General features: G+C 29.4%; 3 protein-coding genes across 3 annotated transcripts; 1 reads left to right on the top strand and 2 right to left on the bottom strand.

The window, feature by feature from the left end:
• Window positions 1-818: 818 nt before the first annotated feature.
• LOC132948602 (proteasome subunit alpha type-7-1-like) lies at window positions 819-2,259 on the bottom strand. The gene is made up of 2 exons (XM_061019142.1): window positions 1,579-2,259; window positions 819-1,416 (listed from the first exon to the last, which is right to left on the bottom strand). Exons 1-2 carry the CDS (start codon window positions 2,101-2,103, stop codon window positions 1,183-1,185), a joined length of 759 nt encoding a protein of 252 aa, XP_060875125.1. The 5' UTR covers window positions 2,104-2,259; the 3' UTR covers window positions 819-1,182.
• A 608-nt stretch (window positions 2,260-2,867) lies between these two features.
• Window positions 2,868-5,621, bottom strand: LOC132949044 (electron transfer flavoprotein subunit alpha, mitochondrial). The gene is made up of 6 exons (XM_061019796.1): window positions 5,338-5,621; window positions 5,134-5,280; window positions 3,919-4,183; window positions 3,581-3,799; window positions 3,363-3,514; window positions 2,868-3,295 (listed from the first exon to the last, which is right to left on the bottom strand). The coding sequence occupies exons 1-6, from the start codon at window positions 5,383-5,385 to the stop codon at window positions 3,116-3,118; spliced, it is 1,011 nt and encodes a 336-aa protein (XP_060875779.1). The 5' UTR covers window positions 5,386-5,621; the 3' UTR covers window positions 2,868-3,115.
• Window positions 5,622-5,904: 283 nt separating this feature from the next.
• LOC132949045 (coiled-coil domain-containing protein 124) lies at window positions 5,905-9,332 on the top strand. Its single transcript, XM_061019797.1, has 5 exons — window positions 5,905-6,399; window positions 6,490-6,662; window positions 6,723-6,851; window positions 6,917-7,059; window positions 8,807-9,332. Exons 2-5 carry the CDS (start codon window positions 6,504-6,506, stop codon window positions 9,003-9,005), a joined length of 630 nt encoding a protein of 209 aa, XP_060875780.1. The 5' UTR covers window positions 5,905-6,399; window positions 6,490-6,503; the 3' UTR covers window positions 9,006-9,332.
• Window positions 9,333-26,504: the final 17,172 nt, after the last annotated feature.

Raw genomic sequence — 26,504 nt, 5'->3', positions numbered from 1 at the left:
CAAAAATAAACAACATTACCTATAAAATTATGTAGATGTGACAGTTTGAGACTGGTTCTTTGACGTATAAGTCATACAAATTATAATTGTATAAACCAAAAACTTTGAAAACCATTAACTAGCCATTAACTTATTAAAAATGCCTTAGAATAGTATGGATACATATTTTGTGGTATAAATCACTTAAAATACATCTAAATATTGTTTACTGATAACGATAATGTTCAAGTGATTAAATATATGTGTCATGTTTCAAGTTTCTACTGTTAATATTTTATGAATAAAAACAAGAACAATATTATTGTTATTATATGTTTGGTTATCCCTTGTCATCAAAATGTAATCCTCAAACGCCCATATAACATTCATTATTGCTTTATGCCAAACTTTTTATTGATTCCATAGAGAAGAAAAACTTATGAGAAATCTTGTATTATATTTTTAAGCCTGTTTTGAACACTTAATGAATTTTTAACTAAAAACTTCAATACAATTAAAAAAGTCTACCATACACTTGTTATCCACTGAGTCGACTATTAAACTTTAACTGTTGACCAAACATTTCATCTTAATTATTCAGTCAGTAGAAAATACTATTATACATTTTTAAAGGAAAATTGACTTATTAAAATTGATACTCATATTTAGCAGAACGATGGTGGAAAAATGATAAATATGACTCATTTCAATGTTTTCTAAGAGACACCATATCATTTTGTTATTGTAATATTAATATATAATAAATATATATATTTTTTAATATTATTTCTACATTAATTAAATATTTTTTGATATTTTAATTAAATATAAAAACGTGGTGGATTGTATAATTTGACGTATATTAATGTGAGGTAGACCGCATACAACAAGAATTGTATGTGGCAACGGTGGATATAGAATAAGTACATTCCAGATCTATAAAATAACAAAATTAAAACATAAGACTGAAGACAATGCTTTACAAAGTACAGATGCTTTTCCACAGTACTATGTAAAGGTAAAACCGAAATATAAATACAAGTACCTATTGTTCTATTAAAAAAAATAATTAATATACATAGCCTTTTACTTTATTATATTATTAATATAAATAATATAGGTACATAAAAAAAAATATATATCATTAATTATACTCAAATTAGATTTTATTCATATTCCCTGGACATAAAAATTTAAAAAATGTTATTGTTTATCTTTTTGTTTGTTTTTTTCTTTTTCCAAAGCTTCTTTTTCTGCTTCTATAACATTGACCATTTCTTCAAGAGATGCTGGGTCTAACATCTTCATCTTTTCGTTATTTTTTAACACTACCAATTCAATGTTTTTCTGGCCAGATTGTACTACTTCCAGTAATGCCCTGACTGCCAATTTGATAGTTCCTTGTTCCGTACTTACAGCTTCATCGTTATAGTTATCCTATGACAAAAAAAATATATTCATACGTAATATTTTAAAACAAATAAAAGTATATCAATTAAATTTCAAACTCAAGTCATCCAATATAGTAAAATCATAAATCAATAGTAGGAATATTTCATAATTAATGAGCCCTGAACACATGATTGCTCATAATATTACCTGTAAGAATTCTTTGACCAACTTTGAATTTCTTCCAGTGGCATTTGCTTTCCACTCATAGTAGATGCCAGATGGTTCGGTCTGGAACAAATGTGGTGTGCCGTTGTTGTTGAAACCAGCGATCAGACACGATATGCCAAATGGACGGCGACCGTTGCTCTGTGTATATTTCTGCTTGATGGAGGCCACGAAGCGTGTGATATATTCGGTCGTTACAGTTTCACCGAGAGTAAGGTACTGCGACTGACATTCCATCTGTGCCCGGTTGATGATTACACGCGCGTCGGCCGTCAGTCCAGCGAATGCCATTACTATGTGTGAATCAAGTGGGCAAATTTTGCGCACAGTACGTTCTTCCTGGAGCATGGCTATGGACTTCTTCTCAACACCGAGTACAACGCAGTCCTTGCCCAGCACACCGATGGCTGTGCATCCTTTACGGACCGCTTCTTGCGCGTACTCCACTTGCAAGAGATGACCGTCCGGTGAGAATACCGTGATAGCTCTGTCGTAGCCTCCAGACATAGTTCTGAGTTATTTTTGGAGATTTTTAGAACTCAAAGAAAAATCAAGGAACGAAGATCAACTAAAATATTCGATTTTCAATGAATTCTTCGGATAATCAACAACGAGCAATGACTAAGGAAATTTAAAATTCTTCGGCACTGCGTCTGCTATTATAGCGTATCAACTCGAACTAGTATCACGAGTGTTATCTATTATCAGTGTGGCCAACTATTAGAACATTAGACTGAAACACTGCAACTGCATTTGATATTAAGATACATTTAATTATCAATTAGTAATTATTACAGATGTAATATGAATTAATATAAATTTTAAATCTTAACTAGTGTTGAAAAGAACATATCTTACCGCAGTCTATATGAGACATTCTGAAGTTTGATTAGTAATTACTATAATTATTTAATATAATTTGAAGTTTGAAAATGGAAATTTACAATAGTTATATTCTAATATAAGAAAATATTAAGAAAGTACTAAAGTTATATTGCTCACTCGACACTCACTATATTAAGACTTAACTACAAAAAAGATATAATTTTATTGTGGAATAAAATATTGTCACCTATTCAAGATTTTAATTTTTTTTTTCTGCACTAGGACAAGTATACAAAATATGTGATCTGCAGCAATATAAAATAAATGTAGCACAATATTTGTTTTGGAATTTGCCCTCAATTCTTCAATAATTTCATGAAATTGTGTAAATAATTAGATAAAACAAACAATGATTACAGATTAGGAAGTAATTATTAACTATTAAATAAGTAACAATTTTTTATTTATTTTAATTTTTATAAATATGTATACTAAAAAAATAAATGTATTTATTTATAAGCAATGATAATAGTTATATAATGTATAATATATATTCGACAAAAATGTGAAACCACCAATATTATGTTTCATGTAACCATAAAAAAATAGTTAATTATGAATCATACGTATATAACTGATATTGTAACAAACACATTATAATAATAACAAATAAAAATATTAAATCAAATCTCTATTATTTTATTTTTTCAATCATTTCGGGAACAGCCTTGAACAAATCAGCAACTAGTCCAAAATCTGCTACTTGGAAAATTGGTGCATCGGGATCTTTGTTTATGGCAGCAATAGTTTTAGAGTCCTTCATGCCAGCTAAATGTTGAATAGCACCAGAAATGCCAATAGCCAAATATAATTCCTGTAATCAAATTTATTGTCCGACTTTAGTTTCTACTTTCACTTCTTTTAAGAGTATTGTTACTAACCGGGGCAACAATTTTTCCCGTTTGTCCAATTTGCATGTCATTTGGAACAAAACCGGCATCTACGGCTGCTCGTGAAGCTCCAACACCTGCCCCCATTTTATCAGCAAGATCATAGATCATTTTAAAATTTTCAGCAGACTTGACACCTCGTCCTTAATAAACACAGAAAAAATAAAATAAAATACTAAAATAATAATATTATATATAATTTATTATACCTCCAGACACAACTATTTTCGCAGAAGCCAAATCGGGTCGATCATTTTTGGTCAGTTCTTGACTAATCCATTCTGAACCTGATCCTTTTTCATAACTACCTGCAGGCACTGCATCTTCAATAGAACCAGAACCTCCATCAGCAGCAGCTTCAAAACTAGTACTTCGTACAGTGAGTACTTTGACTGCATCTAGTGACTTCAAGGTCAATATAGCGTTTCCTTAAAAATCATTAAATGTATTATTTAATTAATTAAAAAATTTGTTTCGAATAAATTATTTTTATTTTAGTACTAAAAAAGTTAGACGAACAAAAAATTATATGAAATACAATTTGCACCTGCATAAATGGTTCGCACGAATGTATCAGGAGATTTGATGTCAATAACATCAGTAACTGGAGATACATCTAATAATGCAGCCACTCTAGGTAAAAGTGATTTGCTTTGGGCACTGGAGCCAGCCAATACATGGGTAGCATTAATTCTTTTTTGTGTAGCCAATACCAATGGAGCAAGAACTTCTGGCAGAAATCCTTTGAATTCTTCGCCCTCCGCTTTAAGTACTTTGGTCACACCAGATACTTTGGTAACTTCTTCTACAACCTGTTGATATAAATAATAAATATTAAATAACAATATTTTATACATCAATTATTATAATTTTTTTTTTTTTATTAGGTACATTATAAATTAGATAGTCTTTTGTATTTTCCCTTTTTAGTGTCATATTTAATTATTTTTATGTTTAACAAATATATCGGGTAAAGATTTGGTATTTTATGTTGAAATTGAAAATGCATTTGGAAGTTGATTGTTATCAACATTTAAGTGGTTGATGTCAACCATTCTTATTGGATACTTAATAAGTTGATAGTTGATACTAAATAGTAAATACATTTAAAAACATCCATAGGTTCATTTGGGTTAAACTCATTTTGGTACGTTTTTTTACGCGGGCGGCCGTACAAGTTTGGTCTCCTTATTTCTAGCCTTCATGAATAAAAGTATCACAAATCTATGATAAAAATATAATGGGTAGTGCGTACTTAGGTACTATAAATTATTGAAATATTTATTTACAGCATATTAAATGTGTGAAATCTATGAATACAAACTATAGGTACCTAAATTGTAGAGTATGAATAATTTTAAGCTAATAGATTTAATAAATCTGATTTATGAACCAAATGTAACTGAAATAGTCTTTGTCCCCAACAATATCTTTATATTCAAATAACCTAATATTTTTGAAATATAATTCAGAACAATTGTGTTAAAAATCCACAATTAATTAATATTTAAACTCATAAACAAATATATATTTATGAAATAGGTACCTACTTAATAAAATAACAATATTATGGTTTTAACCTTGACATAAGTAATTACTAATTACTGATTGCTACATTATTATATTGAAATATAAAAATCTACCTATATATTTTTATTAGGATCCAATAGCCAAAAGGTATATTTATTAATTTTTGTTTAAACAAAAAAAATAGGAAATATAAAAAATTATTCAAATGATAAAACACAATATTTAAGCATACCGATCCGATTTTGGTACCAGCTACAAGTACAGATACTTCTCCACCAAGTTTCTTTGCAGCTGTTAAAGCATTACGTGTTACGGCTGCAAGTTTCTCATTGTCATGTTCGGCAATTATTAATGTGCTTTGTAACCTATGTCCATTGACCTTAAAATTGCCAGTAAAAAATTAGTTTAAGTTGACAACGGTTTTTTAATTGATTACCTTAGAGCCGACATTCTTTGAGTATCTTAAGATGTTGTTCAAAATCATTTTAAAATAATTCACGTTACTGTAAAATAAATTGAGTTTTCAACGTTTTAGGCCACACAAAAATGGCAAGACCAGGAAATGGAATACCTATTTTCTACGACCTATCTATCAATTATAAAAATAGGAAATGGTACGGACTTGATAACAAAGTGGACGAGTGCTGAATTGTTCTATGGCCGAATGGTACAAAATACAAATGTGGCAAATGTGCAATGGTCAATGTACAGTGTTCACTCTTTAGTCTTCATTGGTCAGCAACACCGAAAAAATAACAATATCATTTATCATTTGTATTATCAATTATCATTTATCTGATCAAATGGTATTGACAAGATGGATTGAATCCACCTTAGGCACAGAATTATTCTGTACCATGGGCACAGATTATATAATCTGTGCCTTGGGTATTGCGTTATCATGTCAGGGGGTTTCAAAGTAGTCACGCAACATCTATGCAAGGTGGATTACAATTTACAATTAAAATTCACCACGGCACCCTAAAATTAATAATATCAATTAAATTATTAAAATATTAGTATTAATTACCATGTCAATCATGGAGTATGGACAATACTATGACTATACTATGTTCTATGATATTATTATTGTACCAAATAATGATCAGAGGTTCAGACAATCTGACAATCAGCACGATTAAAGATATCATTAATCGTGGTGTTCGGTAATCAGTGATCACAAATAAGTGTTATTTGGGTAATAATATTATGGCTTTACCTATGTAATACCAAAGTTTAAAATTAGCTAAAATCAGGTTTTATATTTAATAGATAGATGAGAGGAGATTTTTGTCTTATAATTTAGGTATAGGTACCTAATAGTATTAGGCATTTAATATTATATTATACTGTACATTTTATGAGGATCTCAACATCAACAAAAGGATACAATTATTGAACTGTTCGATTATCATATTGTTATATATATTTATTACTAATTAATTAGTAAATAAACCGAATTTAAGGAACTCATAGTTTATACTTGAATCACAAAAATGTAAGTTATTTCAATACCAACACATATTCTTATACATTATATTACAAAATAAGTTTATTTTGTATTTACCTATATTTTTCTGATTAATAGTAAGTATATTCAAAATGCCTAAGAAGTTTGTTGGTATGAATTCAAAAGCTTCGGAAGCCAAAGCTCGACGAGATGCTATTAAGCAAGAAGCCGATGCTCAAAAAAAAAAGGCGATTGAAGATGAATTTTGGAAAGACGATGACAAGAACTCTGCCAAAAAACAAAAAAGAAAGGCAAGTTGTATTATTATACTTTAAATATAGGTACCTTTTTTTAAGATAATAATTAATTAGGAGGAAAAAGAGAAGAAGAAAATTGATCATATAGAAAAGAAACGAGAAGCTCAATTATTACTGGAAACTGAACTCAGTGAAATTAAGACTACACAAATCAACCAAAAAATCACTAGGCATCAACTTATGGTAGTATATATTTAAAACCACCATTAAATATTATGTACATTTACTGTATAGTTCAAACATTTTAGAAAGAACTTGATACTCCATCAAATCTTAAGTCTCAACTGACGTTGGAAGAAGAAGAAGAAAGTTCAATTGAGGAAAATTTGAACCGTTTGACTATGCATGATGAAGAAGCACGGACAGTTGATGAGGCTCTTAATATGCTAAAGTAAATATATAGTTTATTTATAGAGAACATAGTAACATACCTAATAATGATTGTTATAAATATATACAATGTGTCCCGTAAAGAAGTGACCAGCCGGCGTCATATCATAGTATACCTTAAGTTATAAAAAAAAAACCCCTTATAAGGGTGGGTTTAACTTTTTTATTTTTTAGTTATAGGCAGTTCAACTTTTTTTAAACAAAACAGAACCTACCGCAATTTTCTGACGTATCTTCAAAACTTTTTAATTTTTTACCATAATTTTTTTTTATTTTAAAGTTATTTTAGTATGGTATCATTTAACATACACGATCAAACCAAAAATGTACAAATTGTTTTTATTAAAATAAAAAAAGTAAAAAATTAGCATATTTTACAGAATAATCCCTAGAATTTTGTTTTCATATCTTCCATAATTTTCGAGTGATGTTAAACATGCAGGATTTTTGTGATTGTAATTATTGTTCATTGGCAATTTACAATAATGGACGAACTTAGATGAGGCATGTACTCATAAAGAGGTAAAATTTAGGAAAATAAAATGTTTAAGGTATTTTAGGTATTATTCTGTAAAATAATAAAATAAAAATAAAACCGTTGTAAACACGGCGTTATTTGGAATGCTATGCGATTTCTATTCAACAATGTAAATTTTCCCACTTTTTATTTACTTATTTTAATTTAATAAAAATTATTTCTAAATTTTTGGTTTGATTGTGTATGTTAGTTGATAGCCAGTCACTTCTTCACTAGGTATACACATTATATATAATAGTAGATATTGTCTCTCGGTCCTGTCCTGACTATATCTAAGTTATAAAAATGTTTATATAATCTCTTTTTTACAACTTATAATGTACACTTTATAAATCTAATTTATATTTTCTTTAAAAGGCCTTTTTACATTTTATTGTTTTTAGTTTTCTTAAAATATTGTATGAGCGCTATGAGCTGAAATAGTTTTATTTTTTAAACCCTCATATTTATGGTCTAAAATTGGCCACCATTTTTTAAATTATATTTTTTTGTAGGTATGCAATGACGTTATTAAAGTATTTAGAATAATTTTACATTATTTATACCACAATCTTATTAAAAATGTTCTAAACAGTACTTCGGTATTGACTTATAACTATGTTAAAAACAAGTAAGGGGAATTCTCTAAAAAAAACAAGAAAATGACTTTAAAAAAAAATTTAATGCACTAAAAATTATTTTTAAATAACTTGAAAAAAATATAACTTGAAAAAACTCAATTTAATGCACTTATATAAAAAAGTGCCTTGTGTGTAAAACACTTAATACATTTAAAAAATATAAATATACATTTATTAATTTTAGGATGAAAGTATATTAAAATAAGTAAAAATGCCTTAAAACCCTAAAAAAAAAACTTAAAATATCAAAAAATGCAAATAAAAGTTTAATTTTTTAATTATCTGATATATGAAATTAATATTTTGCTTGGGAAGCATTGTTTTAGGACTTTCAGAAAAAAATGCATTTTGCATTGAAATCCTCTTCCTATTAATAACAATAATATATGATATAATATATAGCAATGGTAGGGAAATAATAAACAAGTACTTTAAAATTTAGTTTAACTAGCACCAATTTAATTTAAACCATCGTTTGTAATGGACAATATGCTCATTAGTTTTTTAAGATGCATTGTAACTGATTTCAACTGTAGTATAATAGTTATTGTTTTTATTTTACATTTTTACATATTATAATATTGTTACAGCCCTACTCAAAAGTTGTTGGATAAACATCCTGAAAAAAGACTAAAAGCAGCATATACTGCTTTTGAAGCAGAAAATTTACCAAGATTACGTCTTGAAAATCCATCTATGCGTCTGTCTCAAGTTAAACAACTAATGAACAAAGAATGGATGAAATCGCCGGATAACCCTATTAATCAGAGATATAACAAAAAAAATTAAATTGAATTGCTTTTGAAGATAAAGATACATAAAGATACTTAACTAAAGTAGGTGTTCACAATTCCTTGAAATAAAATTTGATCATTTACCTACTAAGATATATATTAATAATACAATGTATCATGTAACAAAAATGTATTAGTTTCAGTTTAGAATTAAGTCAAATATAGTATAATATAATAAGTAAATACATTTTTTGACATCATTTGTTTTCTATATGATTATTGCACTATGAGTTTGTTAAAATCATGATTTTATTTACAAGTACAAGCTATATTTATGTAAAAAATATACATAATAAATATTATATGAATACCTTAAGCTGAATATAGTTGTATATTATATTAGTAAACCATATTGTTTAATACATTTCTATTTGTTGTTCCATTATATATTGAAATATTTATAAAAGTGCAGAAGCCAGAAGATCATAATATTTATACAGATTGGTTCAAGTTACCATACATTTAAGTTGTATAGGTGGGTTAGTATTATATTATACAACTAATGATAATATTTAAGAAATCACTTTTTTAGATAATCTTTTCCCTCGTAGTTCAGATAATAAAATGTAAAACTTAGGATTGATATTTTTTTAAATAATGTATAATGTATATCGTCGGCCTAATTCGCAAATCACTTTACTACAAAAATGCGATTTTAGGATTATAAGTGATTAAAATTTAAAATAAGAAAAAAAAGACGCAACGTTTAAAACCATTCTCGTTTCAATCCGATAATTATTTATTTCATGAAACAGCTGTTAAAAAATTAATATAACAAAATGGAAAATGTTGTAACTCCAAAATAACTTTTTTTTTGAAGAATTTGTTTTAACTCTTATACATGTTTAATTTAAATAAACTTTTAAAATTATCAAGGAGATAAGCATAAAAATATTATAAATAATTTAGAGAATTATTTTAAGTCTTAAATATTTTTTTTTAATTAATGAGACGTTTTTCCTTTCTCCTGAAAACTAGTCAATATGGAGTTTAGTGATTTGCAAATTAGGCCGACGATACATAATATTATTTAAACTTTTGAAATGTAATGAGATTAAAAGAGCTTTATCTTATTTACCAAACTATTATCTTAATATTGATCTAACATAATATTGTCATTAGTAAATTTTAGATAAGTTTCATGGTGTAGGACATATGTGGTACCCGGATATAAAAAGGTTTAGAACCGCTGACATACACAATTACAATACCAACCCGTCAAAATGTCAAATAAGAGAGATAAATATGTAAACAAATGAAAATTTAAAAGTATGCATCCAATAAAAGAATAAATATTATATAACTAGTTGACACGGCAATTGCTATTGCTGTTTTTGTGATTACCTAAATGAGCTGTAAATATATTCTCAGGTAGGCAATCTACTTACGGTAGATCGCGGTCCCCGCGTGGTACTTACGCAAGTGTATAACTTAACTTTAAAGTATCAAACAATCAGTGACTGCAACCGTTGTTCGAACTCAATACATTCTGTACTAAAATACACAGGTTTATCGCATTGATACTAATAATAATTATTATTAAAACCAATAGCAACCATTTATAAACAATAATAATAATAATCTCAAAATCCCGGTTTGAGAACATCCCCGGGTTGGACCTCTTTTTACCTTTATTTGCAACATGTAAAACTTGTAAAATATAGACAAGACGTTTATTTATTTCACGAAGCCGCAAATCAATCAATATCTTCTACATCTTAGCCTCCCATAGTTGCGCCACTGATGTACTTACTTAGGCGATAGACACGTTTAGTAGTGTAACTAGAACTTCTAATGCACGTGGAAAAATAATCCAGCATTGCTTCTATTTCTTTGACTGCTACAAATACGGGGCCTTTTCGGTTCAAAATTTAACTTTTCAGCAATATCTTTGGCTTCTTTATAAATACTATATATCGTATAATTTTAAATCAGCGTTTTCTCTTATGGTACGAAACACAAAAATTACATCGGAAACTTGATTAAAAGCATTAAATAAATCAACATTTTTGATATTTAAATATTTCGAAAAATTATAAGTATAACTTAATAGTTTACTAAACACACAAATAGATATTAAAAAACTAAAGTTACAAATACAATGTAAAAGACTATTAGCTCTTTTGAAGAATTGGTCCCAGAACATTCATTTCTAGGACCATTTCCTTCTAATGCAGCAACAACGGGTTCTACAAATTCTTTAAAAAGCATAACTGCTTCGTGGTGCGCAACACCCAGCAAATTTCACATAGAGATTTAAATTTTGTAGATTGTGCATTTTGTTTAATTTATTTTATATTATTTTTAAGTATTGTAGTTCGTTTTGCCGAACCTTTAAAAAAAAAACAGCATTGCTAAAAGCATTTCCTAATATCTTAAGATTTTGTCGCATCCGATTAACAATGATTTAATGAGTGCGTGATACACAATGTGTGTACTGTGTATAATGCTTTATAACTGAACACCTCTAAAACGACCACGCATTGCTGCAGCCCCGTCGTAACATTCACCTCGCATATTGTTCATATAAAAACAATTTTTTTTTAAAGATTCTTATTCGTGTCAGCCAGACTTTCACCAAATAAATCATATACCGGAACAAATTAAAAAAAAATCTTCTCGAATTGAAAAAACCTCTTCATCAACATAACGAATATATAATGAAAATTGTTCAGTTTGAGAAATGTCGGCGGTTTCGTTTGCAAGTATTGTATAAAAATTAGTTTTTGATACTCTTACAAGAATTTTTAATTGAATTAAACAAACAAATACATTATTTCATTTTGTATATATAAGTGGGCTTATATACATACATAAATACATTTTCCACCACTATAGTTTCCAAATGTTCTTTTAATACGTTGTCGCCATTTTTCGAGCGATATCGGAGCAAATAACGGATTCATTACCGAATCTATGAAAAAAAATCCCCAAAGCTATACCTAACTGTACTGTTGGGTACAGCTGTCAAAAATAATTATTGATAATAATAAAAATATATAAAATTTGAATGATAATTATTATATTATTATAATATAGATAAATAGGTACATATTATATTACATGATATTACTATATAAATATTTATTTATTTGTTTATTTATAAACGGATAGGTATACCCTTTGGTAATAAAAATTAAAAGGGGGGCGGAGTGGCCGTCCCGAGTTCGATACCTCGGTCGCGGGTGGCATTTTTCTTCGGGCAAGTCACGGTGTCCGGAGAACAATAGTGCCGCCATCCCCCACCCGGGCATGACAGATACCTAAATTAAAAATTCTGCCAAAACAAACACACACGTGTAATCTAATCTACAGTACCCTCCCCTACAGTACCACAGGCTAATGACCTAGTAGTCGAAGCCTTAACCCTAATAAAAAAAAAATAAAAAAAAAAAAGTACAGTAAGTTGAATCTCAATTTGACAAATAGTTTACTGAAATTTAATAGTATTATAATATAAATGAGTTAATATTTTTAAAATTAATCGTATTCCTGTTTATGAATCCTAACATCTTAAATGATTTTTTAACTAAAGTATTAATATGCAATATATACTACAATTATCAATTTTATAATAAAGTCATAACTAGTGTTTGAAAATTTTCAACAATTACCTATAATAGCTACAACAACTATACGACGAAAACCGACCACCGTGTTGTCGGCCGTAGCCGTCACAACTTTTCGGCGATAATAAAGTCAACTTCTCGGAAATATTTTTAGCTCATACAGGCTTGTATAATGGATAACATTGAATTGAGTCCCAAATATTGAATTGAGTCCCGCAAATACTTTTGGGTTATCGGAATTGAGTCCGACCAATATTTTTAGGTTGTTCGAGTTGAGTCCTTTCAGCCCATTAGCGTTACCCAGACGACACCAGGTGGTGGTTGGCTGAGTAGTTTCCCAAAAATGTGTGTGATTGTATATATTTTTTTAATCATACAACAATAATAAGTAAAAAGAGTCAATTAAAAATAATAATAATTATGTGTAATATAATAATTTTAATAATTAAATAGTTTTTTTTAATCATATAATAATAAGTATGAAGAAATTATGTGTAATACGATAATGTTAATGATTAAATAATTGCTGGTAAAAATTTAAATGTTACAGATTTTAAAAAGTCAAATCTGCAAATTTGCATATTTATGTATTTGCTTGTCTGCTCCCGTAAAAAATTTTCTTTTTCTAATGTTTTTTACATGGTCTCTTAACTATTTGCTTTGCTTCTCAATTTTATATATGTATCGGAATGTATTTCCAGAAGAGTTTCCACGAGAATAAAAATATTTGGATGTCCTGAATGAAAAAAGGCATTTAATTTTGCATGAAAACTTTCGCAACTGTTAGTGGTACGATTAGTGGTTGCTGAAAAATCACTCCAAACTTTTGGGGAAAACTGTTTAACATCATTGTCGACGTAACTATTTAAAATGTAATCTGTAAAACTATACATTTTTTCGTCGTCACATGGTTCTATTGCCATCAAATCTTCGGCGAAACATTGGACTACGTCATTTTCGTAATAATGGCAATCCGAAAAAAATACTTGAGATATATACTTTTCTGTGAATTAGACTTGTATACCATGTGACCTGAATGAGTTATTGTGCGATGATTGAGACGCGATAGACGCGTGTATATTAGGAAATCGATTCTAGGTAAAACAAATCGAAATTACGATAATTCAGCAGTACCGAACGTCAAAAGCACAATGTACCGGACTTCTACGATTTACATCTGATATGACTTAATATGAGCAGGCATAATAAACATTTCCTGGATATCTGGGGAGGGGGGAAGGGCTGAAGCTCCTTCAGCCATCCCACCATAATAACGCCACCGCATGAACCTATTCAAGCTATTCCACGGCAATGTGGTATTGACTCGAAATTTAAAAACAAAAATATTAGGCATAATATTAGGATAAAAATATACCTACACTATTATAATAATTAAATATTAGTTTGAACCTAATACATCCATTACAGTGACTCACTCGGCACCTGTTGTACAGCAGATCGATACTCACTTGCCCACCTCTTCTGTTTTTGTTTTTCGATTTGAAAAGAATAGGGAATTTTCAATGTTTACCTTTTTCCAATTTGCTAAATGTAAAAAAAATAATTTGAAAAACAATTTTTGCCGAGTGCCAACTCAAATACTCTGTACAAATGTGCCAACTGACATAAATACATATCGCAAGTTTGGTGGGGGACTCACCCTGCCCTCCCCCCTTCCAGGTGGCCCTGCTTGTAACTTTTAGCTGTACTACGGAAATAGTTATCTATTATTCGATCAATCATCATTCATCATAGTGCAGTTGACACGATATCTCCGTAATTTAGGTTTAGTTTTTTCTTGTTAAGTTCAGAATTTATTTGACTTTGTATTTATTATTATTTTATTATGATAATAAGTGAGGTTAATAAACAATATTTTAGCTATTACTTTTTTTGTGCTGGTTCCAAGTTTAATAATAAAAACAAATGTCTCATGATTATTTTCTTTATAGATCCAAAGTTTTTACTGTTCAAATTAATAATAATTTGCGTTGAAAGTTTTGAAGTCATGCAATCACAGTGTACCTAGTTAGATAACGTTATATTTGATTTTATTGGCAAAGATTCTAAGTTACAAAAAACTCTACGTATCTATATTTAAATTATTTTTAAAGTTTTAGAGAGTTGTAGTTCATTGTAATTATGGCAATACATTTGAATATGTTTTTTTATTGTACATAATCTATAATATATTTTCATAAAAATTTGGTTCGCCGGTTATTTATTAGTTATTAGTAATTAGTTCAATGATTTAAATGTTTATCAATTGATTCAATAAGGCATTAACCATCGTTCATAAACATTATAGGTACTAAGATATTATGATTATTTTAATAATTTAATATTCATATATTTATTTATCTTAAAAACAAAATTGCTTACGTTTTAGTAATTGGTTTTACAGTATTTGAATCAAAATCATAAAACTCAAATATTAAAAGAAAAAAACCGGGGAACTTGCTCTGCTGTATAGCTGGTGTTGACTGTTGAGTATAACTCTTCATTGAGTAGATCACTGTAGTAATGGACGTGTTAAATTTGAATTCAATGATAAATGTAAATACATAGGTACGTTGTACGAATATCGATTCTGATCGGAGACTGTCTGTCAGCCATAGGCGTAACTTGAACTTAAATTTAGGGGGGCTTCAGCCTTAACATATTTAAAATAAGTAAAAAATGCGGGCGGCTCTGCCCCCCACACCCCCAAACTTGTCCCTCAAATAACATTCATTATTGAATCATAATATTAGTTTATTATTATACAATGTGTGTGACATGTATAAAAAAAATAATAAAAAAGTGGTATTTAGATAAACATTAAAATATTAACATATAATTAAGTATTATTTTAGATACAAGTTTATTTTTTTTTTAAAATATAAGTGAAAGTTAAAGGAATTTTATAGATAACTGTAACAGCTTAAGCCTCCACTTAGTATTGGCAAATTCAAACTAAACGCGGATTTCGGTGAAAATCTGTCTCCACACCGTTTTAAACAAGAAAAATAATAACGACGTTGACTCGAGTACCACCTATCAGACGCAAACACACAACCATTTTACTTAGAGTAGGACGAAGATAATATAAAATCTGATTCTATTTTTAACAAATAGTGACAAGAAAAAAATTGCACATATATTATATAGTAATTATTATAATGTTACTAGCTGTTATTAACGTATTAAGTAAAAAGTTCATAATAATGAAAATTAAAGTTTATTATAATTTGTATGTAAATTCCAATCGTGACGTTCCGTAAAACGACTATCACGTGGTATAAACTGCTTAAAATAAAAATCTAAATATTTAAAAGTTTAATTGTATATACCGCCTAGTATATAATAATATACGTTAAGAAAAGTTTTAAGTATCTACAAATAGTATTATTTTAATTATACAATATAATAATTAAAATTGTTTTTTTTCTTTGTTTAAATGGCGAAATTTAAACTTGAAATATCTATATGAAAAAAAAATCGTGCCAGTGAATTTTCTATATTTTTAACTGCTATATATGAGAAAGCTATAGGCCTATATTATGTGGGATCATGTATAATATTTTTACGGTTTTTGACCCTCTCTAAAAATAGCAACACTATAAAAACTAAAAATATACAAAAATTTTAAACGCAATCTATTCAATTGCAGTCTTTAAAAATAATTCTAAATATTTTGAAAATTTGAATTTAAGTAAAATATAATGTTTCAAGTTATTATACGATAAATATTTTTTCAATAATAAATTTATTTTATGTTTTTATATCCAATGTCGAAATTTAAACTTCAATTATTATCACTCATAAAAATGTATGCACTTTATGGTAAACTTTTTTTAAATACACAGAAATAAAAATATACGAGGATTATTGAACCGTCAAGCGTTTTATAGACGTAAAAATTATAAATGTTGTGCAGTTTTAACTGTTTATACTTTAATTTTATCGTTCTAAAGGTGATGAAAGATAAATAAATAAAGCCTAACATCATTGAAATTCTAACACGTTCATGAATCTATAATATCTCTATTCAGAATCTAAAATGTAATTTTTGTAGATTTTTACATAAAAATAAGTCAGGAACAAAATAGTTGTTCCTACTAACTGGGATTATTCCAAGAAGAATATAATTGTAGTTTGATACTTTGTCTCAGTATCTCATCTTTCGTTATTGATGGTGTATTAGTATAAAAATAATGATGAAATGTGTTCAATTCAGTAGAGCAAACAGAATTTTCTATAACAAGCTTGTGTCGCCAGGTTTAATGTATGGCGGGCCTGGTGGGATATTTATATTTTATTCTACAATATTGCCCATTGTTATAATAACTCGTGAGTCTATTTCCCCGATGTCACACAATTAGGATATATACAGAAGAAAACGTTTATAATGACACTGGTTAGGTGACAAACTGGGTTAAATGACCTAAAATTAAATTTCTCGGTAAACTCATCCGTTTTGTATGCTAATTTTTATGGGTTGTTATTTTTATTTTTGGCGAATTAAGACAAAATATAGCATAGGTACCTATATGATAATCGCGCAATACACGGTCCAATTATTATTAACGAAGGTTTATTAGTTATTACAATAATACATTTCTAGATCAGGAAAAATATTAAACAAAAACAGTATCAAATACTATATTTTTTTTTTTTTTTTTTAATATTTTTTTTTTTTTTTTTTTTATTTAAAATATAATTACAATCTATACAATTTGGTACAATAAGTAATTTAGATAAAGTATTTACATGTCGAGAATAACAGATAGGGGAGGGCACTCAGTAGTGCCACCCGACAGATTAAATTAGAAGGTCTCTAGGCCAGGAGCGTTTTAAACGTCTCTGGGGGTTATCAGGGATTGTTAGAGAAGATATGCGTTTTATTAATGGATTGTAGTGTTGGATTAATTTGGAATGAAAGGAGACGTAGTGAGACTTTGTTAATTGAGAGAGCGATGGAATATTTAGATCTTTGTGGAGATTGTTATTTGTGATAAACCATGGAGCAGAGACAATTTGCCTCAGACAGATAGACTGGAATGCCTGGATTGTTCTCGTGTTGGAGGGTTTGGCAGAGCCCCAAATCTGGATGCCATAGGACCAAACAGGTCTGATGATGGTTTTGTATATTAATAGTTTATTTTTTAATGATGTCTTGGATCTAAGAAGTGGGCGGAGTAAATGGAGTCTGGAGTTGACTGTTTTTCTTTTTATTTTAAGGTGTTGGGCCCATGTGAGGCGCCTGTCAAAGATCAAACCTAGGTATCTTATTGTCGGGGTGATTGGGATTTGATTATTATTAAACGATACAGAGGGGCAGTCCCCTGGTCTAAGAGAGAAAGTGATAAAGGATGATTTAGCTTCATTAATTTTGATCTTCCAGCGGTTTGACCATAGTTGAATCGAGTTGAGATGATTTTGTAGCCGGAGAGATACTACCTGGGGGTCATGGTTTGAAGCCAGGATTATCGTGTCGTCAGCATATGTACCCAGTGATGTATGGGGAGAGGTCGGAGTGTCGTGGGCGAATATAGAGTATAAGAAGGGAGCTATGTCACTTCCTTGAGGGACTCCAGCTAGTATTTGGAAGTTTGATGAGTAGCTGTTGTTAACGCGGACACAGAAGGTGCGATTTTCGAGGTATGATTTTAAGAGAAGGTAGTAGGGGGCCGGGAGGAATTTTTTGAGTTTGAAGAGAAGTCCTTCATGCCACACCTTGTCGAAGGCCTGAGCCACGTCAAGGAGTACAGCCGCACAGTAAAGTTTTGATTCCATGCTGGTAGAGATTAAGTCGACAGTGCGGTGGAGTTGGTGGATGGTGGAGTGCTTGGACCTAAATCCAAATTGGTGGTTTGGGATGATGTTGAGTTTGTCCGATAGTGGAAGAAGCCTTTTGAGGAGTATTTTTTCAAAAATTTTTGCGAATGTGGGGAGGAGAGAGATTGGTCTATAGGAAGACGGGATATCAGGCGGTTTGTCCGGTTTTAGAATTTGGATTATGTTTGAATGTTTCCAGGCTGTAGGAAAGTAGGATAAACGAAACATAGAGTTGAAAATTAGTGCTAAAAGAATGATAGATTTTTCAGGGAGGTGTTTGACAACTAAGTTGCTTATTAGGTCGTGCCCAGGGGCTTTTTTGGTTGGGAGTTTGCGGATGATGTATTGAATTTCACCCGGGCTAGTATGTTTGGCAGGGAGGGCCATGGGGAGAGGGGATTCAAGAAATCTAGTAATATTTAGAGTATGAATTTTATTTGGGATGATATTATGTGGTTTGAAAACGTTAGCTAAGTGTTCGGCGAAAATGCTGGCTTTATCGGAGTCAGAGGAGGCCCACGAATTGTTTGGCATACGGAGTGGGGGGGATGGTAGCTTGTGATGGATTAATTTTTTAAAATACTATATAAAAATATATTATACCTACAATATTATAAAACATGTTGCAGATAAAAATAACAGATATTTTTAATACATAATGAATACACTTTTTAACAATAGGTACCTACATATAGTTAGAATGATTTTTGTAGTTTAAATATAAATAATATACCTAGTGTTTACTGTTTTGTAATTATTACATTTTTCAAATTTCAGTTGTCATGACGTTTTTTACTGGTACCTTGCACGTCATTATAAACGATTTATATTGCACCCGTATTCATTTTTTTAATGTATTCCAATAGGTAAATCATTTTTTGTGATTGCAATTCAATTTAAAATGTATAAATAGTTAAATGTCTTATTTGGTGAATATTTAATTAGACTTATATATATATAAAAAAAATATAACAATGAATCTTTAAAATTATTAACTTTTAAAATAGGTACATCAGTTAAATGCTTAAAACATAATTTGTGTAAAAATTCAACCTAAATAAATAGTAGGTAACTGCATTTCATCAAAAACAGTAATATTATTTTTTTATGAAAAAAAATAATTTTTCTTTATTTATTAACCCGTGGAAACTTAGACCATTGGGTGGGTTTTTAACTATGGGGGAGGGTACTGTAGGTTAAACACGTGTGTTTTGATATTTTGGCAGACTTTTTAGTAGGCAACCGTATGTATCTGCTATGCCCAGGTGGGGATTTGTTAACCGGACACCGTGACTTGCCCGAAGAAAAATGCCACCCACGGTCGAGGTTTTAAACTGGCGTCGGGGCGTGTCTCAACCGACGCCTTAGTCCGCTCAGCCACTCCGTCCCCCAAATGTATATTATTATACGAATTAAGAGTATTAGTGAATATTTCAATTATAATATATTATGTATAAGTGCATTTAATATACTTAGCTACTACATTTACTATTTACGCTATTTATTATAATAGCTGTACGTCCAGTGGTGGATCCAGGGTTTAATTTTGGGGGAGGCCTTCTAAAAAAATACTTCCAAGTCATAAATAAATTACACACTTAAAAATATTTCTGTATGTAAAAAGAGGAGTCTGTTGTCTGTTTAAGAGGTCTGGGGGGGCCGAGGCCCCTGCCCCCCCCCCATGGATCTGCCAGTCTGTAAAGTAATATCCTAGTCCATTGAGTCTGACTGCTTTTACGCATTGTAATCATTCAAATTGAGCTTATTTAGATCCATGTATAGGTGTTTTATTATTATTATTATAAATATATTTTATATAATACTTAAATCCCATGGGCGGTATTTTTCTTCGGGCAAGTCACGGTGTCCGGAGAACAAGTGCCGCCATCCCCTTCCCGGGCATGGAAGATACCTACGGGTGCCCAAATTAAAAATTCTGCCAAAACAAACACACACGTGTAAACTAATCTACAGTACCCTCCCCTACAGTACCACAGGCTAATGACCTAGTAGTCGAAGCTTTAACCCTAATAAAAAAAAAATAAATAAATAAAAAAAAATAAAAGTACAGTAAGTTGAATCTCAATTTGACAAATAGTATACTGAAATTTAATAGTATTATATTTTAAATGAGTTAATATTTTTAACAATGTACAAGACCAATACAGCTAATGGCCATAACACGCGGGCTTAGATCAAAAAAAAAAAAATACTTAAATCTTTTAACATTAAATATATAACATTTTTGATCACCGATGGAAAAATTAATTTATTACGAAAAAAATAAAAAAATATGAAAATCTGTATACGAATGCCTCTTGTGAAATATTTTTTAAATATTGCCACCGGGGGCAAATGCTCCCTTGCCCACCGTTAACACGCCTCTGATTGGCCGGCGCGTTGTATAGGCAATTTCGGTACTCATCTGTCGTCTAACATTTGAACGGTATCCCGCGGAACTGCTCTACAAGACGTATAGTATCACCGGTATACGAGTTGAATAGGTTATGGGCATTGGGCATATTAAATAATTGACTGCGTGCCGATGATAACAATAACGTCTCGAAAATAATTATTAATATCCGCATGTCTACGCTGCCGTGGCGCTACTAAACAAACGACATCAAACGATGACGGCAAATTTGTGGATTTCGATTACCCCGAACACCAAGCACGGAACGACCAAACGGTCTGTAACATCTAATATGGTATTGGCCATTAAGATATATTAATTTGTACAACTGTGATACGGTTTCATAATGCATCTTCTCGGTATCATGGCTATTTAGCCATGCTCGGTATTAGATTTCATCGATATCATAAAATATAATATAGGTACAAGGTGCAGTAACAGAATGACCCGACAAATGAAATAAATTTTGTTCTAATAAATATTAAAACAATTTGTTTGTAATTTATAGACGATTGTGTTATAAGTACCGCTGTATTTTAATACTAAAAATAAAAAAAATTAATTTCCGTTAAATTTTTTTTTTGAAAAATTAACAAATAGCCAATTTGTATAACTAATTTTTTTTTGAAAAATGTATATGTAAGTCAAGTAGTTTATTTTGCTATTCATTACAAATATAACAATTTTTAAAATAAATATTTTTTTTGGATTAAATCAATTCGAAACATAATAACTTTTTTCAAAATATTATTCTTTTTGAGAATTTTTAAACATAAGTAAATCTTTTTGAATTATTATTCATATAATTTTCGTATTACCCGGCGTTGCCCCACGATAAATAAAATTGAGATGGGAAATCCACCTGCCCGGTGAATAGTAGTGAGTACATTTTTTTGTCTTACGTGTATATATAAGGTTTAACCATGTCCATGTAGCAGAAGTAAAGGAATATGCGTGGTTATGGTTTTAATATTATTGAAAACAGACACCTTCTGGTAATCCTCAGCTGTTGTTTTACCGAGATTAAGAGATGACGTAAAATTTACGGATTACGATTGGCCGGATCACGGAAGTACAAAACGACCGTTTAATCGTAGATAATATAATATTTGTATAATTATACCCCTTGATACGTGGTTTCATAATGAATTTACTATCGGAAATGGATTTCATCGATATCGTTAAATTCGTATGATATATTATTCTATCGTATTGTACCTAAAACAATAATATATAGGTACATATTATACCCGTCAATCGCGAGGACGGCAAAATGTTATCATAATATATATTATATTATTAATGTGCCGTTATCGTCTACGGCGGGGAGGTATACCCTGCGGGGAGGGTGGCCCTGTATTTTTTTTTTTATTTTTAATTCGCTTGGTAAACACGGCCTGGGTGTAACTACGGCGTATAAAGGCCCCGGCAATTGACCGATTTGTGCGTTAATCGTCGCGGTGATAATATTATTATTATTATTTGCAACGGGTGTGTCTGCTGGCGGCTGCAGGGGGTGTCTTTATTCGAAATCCCCGGTGACATTGCTGCTGCTGCTGCTGCAGCGTGTACACAAATAGCCTGTACCTATATACATTTACGGCTATGTATATGTATATATTATTATTATGATATGTCGGAGGGTATAGTTGTTGTGTGCGCACCGTAATTATATATACACCGTAGAGCAATACAGTGAAATCAACCCTTCGTTGTTTTTGGCACGAAATGAACGGGCGCCGACTACGCGCGCGTGACGACGACTTAATAATAATAATAATATATGATATAAGACATTCGCGTGGTTTGCACAAACAGAATCGATCCATTTTTGCTTTTGACGTCAATAAAGTAGGTAGTAAGTGCGCGTCGTCGAGTAGGTACTCGAATGAGGTGGATTAATAATATAATATACCTACTATAATAGCATAATATTTTATTCAATTTTTAGTTCTGTATTTTGGTTCAGGCGTGGTCTTAGACAGGGGGAGGGGATGAACCTATTTTTTAAATTAATTATTATTTATTTCTATACACGTATTTTTAAAAAGTTCGGGAGAACTTAAGTCAGTATTTTACTGAGGTCGTTTTTTAAAATTCTTAAGATATTTAGGTTACTCGTAAATTAAAATTTTGATCATTATTATTTGGTTTACAGAGTAATTTTTTTTTATACATTAAAAATTGTTATGGAGGTGGCGAATGCCCCCTCACCCACTCTTGAGGACGCGCATGTTTTGGTTGATATCGTGAAAACCGAGGTGATCAACGGTGGTAAAGTTTTATTTTTGTTCTAATCAGAAAATTTTCTTTTTCACCATCTGCCGCTGCACTATTTTCTCAGATAATCATATTAAAAATAAAATACCAATACAACGAATCGTAGGTACTCTATTTAAATAATTATTATACTACTAGCCACTAGGTAATATATTTTTCTTAATCATTATCATAAAATAATCGACTCTTGCAATAAAATTGTTTAAGTTTATTACTCATTATATACAATCGGGTTATTAAGTCAGTTGTATAGGAAGCAGTCTATCTTTCAAAAAAAAAAAAAAAAATAATTATAATAATAATAAAAATAGTAATCATAATTATAAAACAGCAACGCACTGTAACTAGGTCCATGTTTAATAACTACCTGCCTATTCCGAAACGTAAAGTAATTCTTGACATTTTATCAATGAATAAAATCAAACCCTAATAAAGTCACATTTCGTTTTATCTTTTATTCCATATAATACGACAGTTATATTTCGAGCGTTGTTTGTACGGTTTGTTTTAATTAGTTACTTTATATTTCAATCGTGTGGTTTTTTCATGGGAATCATAAAATATATTTTTTTAGTGCATTTGGAACAACTCTCAACACAGAGAATACGTACAACGACGTACCTATACCTATTTTTAAAATACAATTGCATTTGTTTTTTTTTTAAAAATATCGATTTTTTTCTTCAAAAAAACAATACCGTTTAAATCTTTTCGATTTAAGGTACGCGTAATTCTAACATTTTACATTGCACTGCTTATTTATTCATTCTAGTGTTCGTTGGTACGCCCGTTGGCCGTTATATACGCTTGTCTAATCATTTGTACTTACAATTCATTGGTTACCAAAATGTTATCTTAAATATATCCTTCTAGTTTACCAATGATTTATTCGTTATAAATATTAGATAATACGTGGATCTAATAAATACATCGTACCTGTTATTTCCTCTTTATTGAATACAATTTATTGTTGTTGTTGTTTATTAATGAATTATTAGTATATAAATTATAAACTCACACAATCCTTGATATTTTATTAATGTAGGTGCTGTACCTAGTTATTAACTAGGTGATATTATAGATTTTATTTTTATAGGTAAGTTATATTTAGGAAAAATAATATTTTGGAATTAGCTAGGTGAGGTGGTTTCAATTAAATAGCATATCTTACCAGATGGTGTTTACTGCTCTCTCGTAGTATTGCACTCGATATGGTAAATAGAATATGTTAGAATTATAAAATATGCCGTACATGAAAAACGTATTACATTTTTGAAAAATATCAATAATTTTTGAAATAATAAGTGTTCACTATTAAAATAATATTATAAACTCTGTACAGTGTACAATGTAAATTGTACCTAGTATATAAATATGGATTATGAAATAAGTTATAATTAAAAATATTTTATTATCATATTAAATATTATGATGATAAAAAATTGTTTGATATACCTAAATATTTACCTTAGTATTTAAAATTTTACAATCATCATCATAAATTCATCAAGTTGAAGATAGTTCTTTTTTATTTATTCAAACTCTATGCGGGAATATTTATTTATAAAAGGTAAACATATTTTTAAATTAGTTAAAAGGTTCATCCATTTCAATTTGATATTGTAAAAACGGAATAATTACTTAGCGATTTTTAATTAACTTTTAAAGATGTAAAACAATGATAACAACTAAAGGTTAATTATGTACTCTAGTTCATTTCTGTCTGTGTAAAATAACGTATTACTGTATTTGGTATCTACCCAGTGAAATTGTTGTGTGTTATACTTTAACAGAATTATCTTAGTTAGATTAAACTATATATAAAAAAAAAATAACAATGTAATGATATATATAATAGATCACTTAGAATTCAATCAAGAACATTCATAAATTCTAAAATAATGAAAAAAAAATAATTAATCGAAATATGTATGTTTTATTAATTAATTATAAAAGAATTATTAAACAAATGTATACCTAATAAAACACCTAAAATATACGTTAAAATTGAGGATTTGCTTATTTATTTTTGTCCCGGTGGTTCACTGATATAAAAAATATTTAAAATAGAGCATTAGTGAAATGAAAGTATAGGTAATTGGTTATGTATAATTGTATAAAAGGTATAAACAATTATAAAGGTATTGAACAATAATATAATATTTTAAATCATTATTTAATAGCATAGTGTAGTAAAAACATTACAATAGTTACGAGATAAATTAGCGGTATTTACATAAGTGCGCATATTTTGTCATAATTTGTCATACATATTTTTGTATACATGGAATATCTCTGTACTAGACATGTTGTATGTGTTGCAATATTAGTGGAATACGCGAATAATAAATATTACAGAAAAACATTTTCAATAAATATGTATTATTGTATTACCTATAAGCCTATAAATAATGTTTATGAGCATATTATTCGGTGTTCCAACTAAATATGAAATAAGAAATCGTTTAGTTCATAAATCGGAGAGCCATATTTTAGCTTATTAAATTCAAAACTAGTTTGAATTAATTAAATATAGGTAGGTACTGAGAAAATCGAAAAACCATATTTTAAAATATATATTGCTATATATTCACTCTATTTTTACAATACAAGAAACTTTTTGAGCACTTTTATTTACTTAAATCTTTACTTAAATCTACAAAAAATATTTATGAACGAAATACTAATTACCTAAGAGTAAGACAAAATATTATGCACATTCCTTGTTCAGCTCAGAATCTAAAATACCTATATCTATAAAATGAATTAGGTATGATATTATGGTTATTACCATGTAACGAATACAAGTACATAATAATAAATTCCTTTATTGATTCTACATTTGAGTATAAATTCACATGTTTTTTCAATTTATTTAGTTTGTTTTAAAACAAGTTGGTACATATTAAATTATTTGGAAACTAACAAAAACCAACAATTGAAATAAACAATTTTAAAAATAAAAAACAAATGTTTTGCGATCTCAAGAAAGCTATAATATCGGTGTTTTAACGACGTGTGTATTTGTTTTTGTTTTGAAACACTTTATGGTATTATAGGTTATATGATAAAAGTGGTCCAAAAGTTTCACAGTAGCATGCTAAATCGATCGGAAATATAATGTTTATATGCCTAATATAGTTAAATTTCTATAATTTTGTAATTAATTGTAATAACTTTTTGTACATAATATTAGATACCTACATAATGCGAATTCTTACTAAGTATACCTACACGATATGTGTATGACAGCTCACCAGTGGTGTAGTGGAAGTTACCCACCTCCTAATTTTATATTTATGCGTGTACCCTTATAGAAAATTGTGGTACGCATCTTAGACGTAGCCCCCCGACGTTATTTTTTACAATAATTAAGGCGTGTACCCATAAGCTTTTTTAGGACTACATAACT

Source organism: Metopolophium dirhodum, chromosome 7 (genome assembly GCF_019925205.1).
Source record: "Metopolophium dirhodum isolate CAU chromosome 7, ASM1992520v1, whole genome shotgun sequence".
Lineage (NCBI taxonomy): Eukaryota > Metazoa > Arthropoda > Insecta > Hemiptera > Aphididae > Metopolophium > Metopolophium dirhodum.
This window is presented reverse-complemented; position numbering and strand designations above follow the sequence as displayed.

Coding starts and splice junctions, on each gene's coding strand:
- LOC132948602 (XM_061019142.1), bottom strand. CDS start 2,103: ATGTCTGGAGGCTACGACAGAGCTATCACGGTATTCTCACCGGACGGT. Junction 1,417..1,578: donor TGGTCAAAGAATTCTTACAG/GTAATATTATGA, acceptor TTTTTGTCATAG/GATAACTATAACGATGAAGC.
- LOC132949044 (XM_061019796.1), bottom strand. CDS start 5,385: ATGATTTTGAACAACATCTTAAGATACTCAAAGAATGTCGGCTCTAAG. Junction 5,281..5,337: donor CAAAGAATGTCGGCTCTAAG/GTAATCAATTAA, acceptor GGCAATTTTAAG/GTCAATGGACATAGGTTACA. Junction 3,296..3,362: donor CGGGAAAAATTGTTGCCCCG/GTTAGTAACAAT, acceptor ATTTGATTACAG/GAATTATATTTGGCTATTGG.
- LOC132949045 (XM_061019797.1), top strand. CDS start 6,504: ATGCCTAAGAAGTTTGTTGGTATGAATTCAAAAGCTTCGGAAGCCAAA. Junction 6,852..6,916: donor TCACTAGGCATCAACTTATG/GTAGTATATATT, acceptor CAAACATTTTAG/AAAGAACTTGATACTCCATC. Junction 7,060..8,806: donor GAGGCTCTTAATATGCTAAA/GTAAATATATAG, acceptor ATATTGTTACAG/CCCTACTCAAAAGTTGTTGG.